The 3,128-nt window shown below is 34.6% G+C and overlaps 1 protein-coding gene across 1 annotated transcript; it reads left to right on the top strand.

Moving 5' to 3' along the window:
• Positions 1–1,255: 1,255 nt before the first annotated feature.
• LOC109221566 (mitochondrial import inner membrane translocase subunit PAM16 like 2-like) lies at positions 1,256–2,007 on the top strand (the record flags this gene model as incomplete). The annotated part of the gene is given in 2 exon segments (XM_019386040.1): positions 1,256–1,386; positions 1,469–2,007. Coding segments are annotated over 2 exon segments (254 nt in total), but the record flags the coding sequence as incomplete, so codon positions are not given.
• Between the last annotated feature and the right edge of the window lie 1,121 nt (positions 2,008–3,128).

Here is a 3,128-nt window from a genome sequence, read left to right as displayed (position 1 = left end):
ACTAATGAGAATGAGAACCAAGCGGTTCCAATGGTGACTGCCAATGCGTCAAAGCCGAACGACACCGCAGCATGCACCGGCGGAGAACCCGAAAAAATTTTCCGGGATTGATTTCAAGCGGCTCATTTCTGTAAAAGAATGACACAAACATTAAAATCACGTAGATTTTAATAGAGTACAAAACCACAAAGGTTTTACTCTTCCAGAAACAGTAAGTACAAATACAGAAAATAGAATATTAAATTCCTTAAGCTTGTTATTACACTGTATTTGTAAAATAAATTCTGGAAATATAAATGAATATAAACAGTAATGAATATAAACAGAAATGACATAAACCAATTCGAGCCCACTGAATTCACAGTGTTTCCTTAAGGAATTTAATCCCCTCCTAGTACCCAAGGTTATGGATTATTTCCTCCCAGGATAGAACGAATTACACACTGGTGTAGTGGTACTTCAAACCCCAGTGTTTCAGCGAACACAAAGTTCGGTAGCAAATCACACTTACTTTTTGCTTTGTTTTGATGCTAAAAGTATGCAGAAGAAAGAGAGGAAACTCAGAAAATTGTAGTTAAAATTCTGAGCAGAATAGTGTTGTATTTATAGCCAAAGTTGGGTCTCTTCAGAATGGCTGTTTATGCAAAACGCCCACAACATAAATGCCATTACATAAATGGCCATTTACTCAATAATAAAGAGGGAAAATAAAGAGGGAAAATTGAAGAGGGTAGTTACTTTTCTGTTACCAAAACAGAAAAACGGATTGGATTTAATATTAATATTTAATATTAATATTTTGTTATTAAAACAAATATTTAATAACATTTCTGTTAATATTTTACTATTAACAAATAAATTTGGTCCAAAAAGTTAATTAATCAATCGATCATTTGACCGAATCCGAATCCGAAGCCGAAGCCGAAGCCGAAGCCGAAGCCGTAGCCGTAGCCGAGCGAGCGACGACGACGACGGCGCGAGGCTTGCCTTCTTCTTAACTCTTTAAGAGCTAGAAGAAGAGCAATTGCTTATATACCCATAAAAAACCTCTTCCTCTTCCAATATGGGACAATGCCCATTTGTCAAGGGAGGGGGAACTTAAAATTTCACTCAAAAATTTCATTTCCCTCCATTTCCCATTCACCCTCTTTTAAGTATTTAATATATTAATTAAATACCTTAAAAACCCAACAGTTATATGTTTGCTTCCCTGCAAATCTTGCCACACGATGTACTTACTGCATTTTGATGGCAGATGCCTCGAAAAATGGTGTTGCTCAAGAAGCAGTGCAGAATATTAAAAGAGCTAGTAAAACCATGACGGAGGGAGAGGCAAGGCAGATTCTTGGCGTCACTGAGAATTCATCATGGGAAGAAATTGTGCAGGTTCATTTAAATGCCATCATTACCTTGCAACACTTTTGTCTTCAATATGACTGAAATACTTTGCTTCTCATTCTTCTTGCAGAAGTATGACAACTTGTTTGAGCGAAATGCTAAAAATGGGAGCTTTTACCTTCAGTCAAAGGTTCACAGAGCTAAAGAGTGTTTAGAAGCAGTTTACCAACCTAAAGAACCAGAAACAAAATAAGTGAACCTCGAACAAAAGACCGATCTCGTCATCAACTCGACTAAGAGTTCCGAATCCAAAAAGGAAAACTCCTCCAGATGATTAGTGTATATCTTTGGTGCTGGTGAATACCTAGTTAGCTCCTTGGATCTTTCTCAAAATTAATTTGGCTGACAGCAGCATGAGGTTCTTCTAGACACGCACAAAATCGTAGAATACGTTTGTGTTAATAAAGATATCATAATTCCTTAAGTAGCTAACGAGTAAAAAGAGTGCTAAAACACTCTAAACGTTTTGGTGCGTCATTTTAAGTTATAGGAGTATTCATTATTCAGGCTTTTTCACTACTAATTACTGTATATATTTAAGATTCACAATACATATGATCGCTATAGTTGAGAACACAGACTACTTGCTTCACAAAAATGTTGAGACTACATTTGAAATCCCTTTTCACCTAAACTTGTTAAATTCTCACAAGTTGAATCTCTGATATGTGCTTTATTTAACTGGTTTATCGAAACAATTATGCAATGATCTGGAAGACTATAAAACTTGAGATTTTTACATTCCTATGTCATATGGTAAACTATATCACCCGGCATGCTTAACCTTTAATATAATTATATTTTATATACCTAATTACCATTTATGTACATTTTAGGGGTTTTAATTGTATTAATTAGTCTCCTAATTTAACTCTACCGTATATTTTCACTCTCCCCAAGTTTCTCTCTCCAAATCCCACCCCCTCACCCACGTATCAAACCACATCCCACGATTTCCTCTTCAATCACTTACTATTTCCTCTTCTAAAACCAGCGAAAATCTGTAACCTCTCCATTAACGCCTACTCTCATGTTCTTTCTTCTAAAATCAGTCAAAATTTCTACTATTTTTCAAAGTTCATTCACTCATTAACGACCAACTTCAAAGATTTTCAATGAAGAAGAACAAAGTTTCAAAGAACAGCCCTAAAAAAGTTAAAGAATCAGATGTTCCTTCTTTCGATTTGGGTGTTTTATCACCACATTCACCGAAAAAGCATGAAAAATCTGCTCATGCAACTGAAGAGAAGAAGCATAGGCTTTCCCCTCGTCAAGCTAGGGCAGAAGCTAGAACTAAACAAAAACATGATTTTGATGCTGGTGAATCTTCGATGCAAATCAATTCAGCGAAAAGGAAAGGCAAAGAGATAGATTTTGATGATGATTTTGTAGAAAATGAACCTGTCAATAAACCTGCAAAGAAAGTTAAAATGTCTCCTACTGTAAAAGCTCCAAAAAAAGCTCCTAATGTAAAATCTCTTAAAAATGTTCAACAACATTCATTGGTGAAGGTAAGAATTTAGTAATTTCAACAATAGTTTTTTTGTTTGTTTTAATTCTTAAAAGGCTCCATAATATGTGTTTTTTGTGGTTTGTATATATTTTGTCTACATTGTGAAGATTAGTTGTAGTTTTCTGAATCTGTTTAAACTTGTAGATATATTGTTAAAAAATTATAGTTATTTTGTTTTTGTTTTTAACTGTATTATGTAGTTGGAGATATATTATAG

Source organism: Nicotiana attenuata, unplaced genomic scaffold (assembly GCF_001879085.1).
Source record: "Nicotiana attenuata strain UT unplaced genomic scaffold, NIATTr2, whole genome shotgun sequence".
In the NCBI taxonomy this organism is placed as follows: domain Eukaryota; kingdom Viridiplantae; phylum Streptophyta; class Magnoliopsida; order Solanales; family Solanaceae; genus Nicotiana; species Nicotiana attenuata.
Note: the sequence above shows the minus strand (reverse complement) of the source record. Positions and strands in the feature narration are given on the sequence as shown.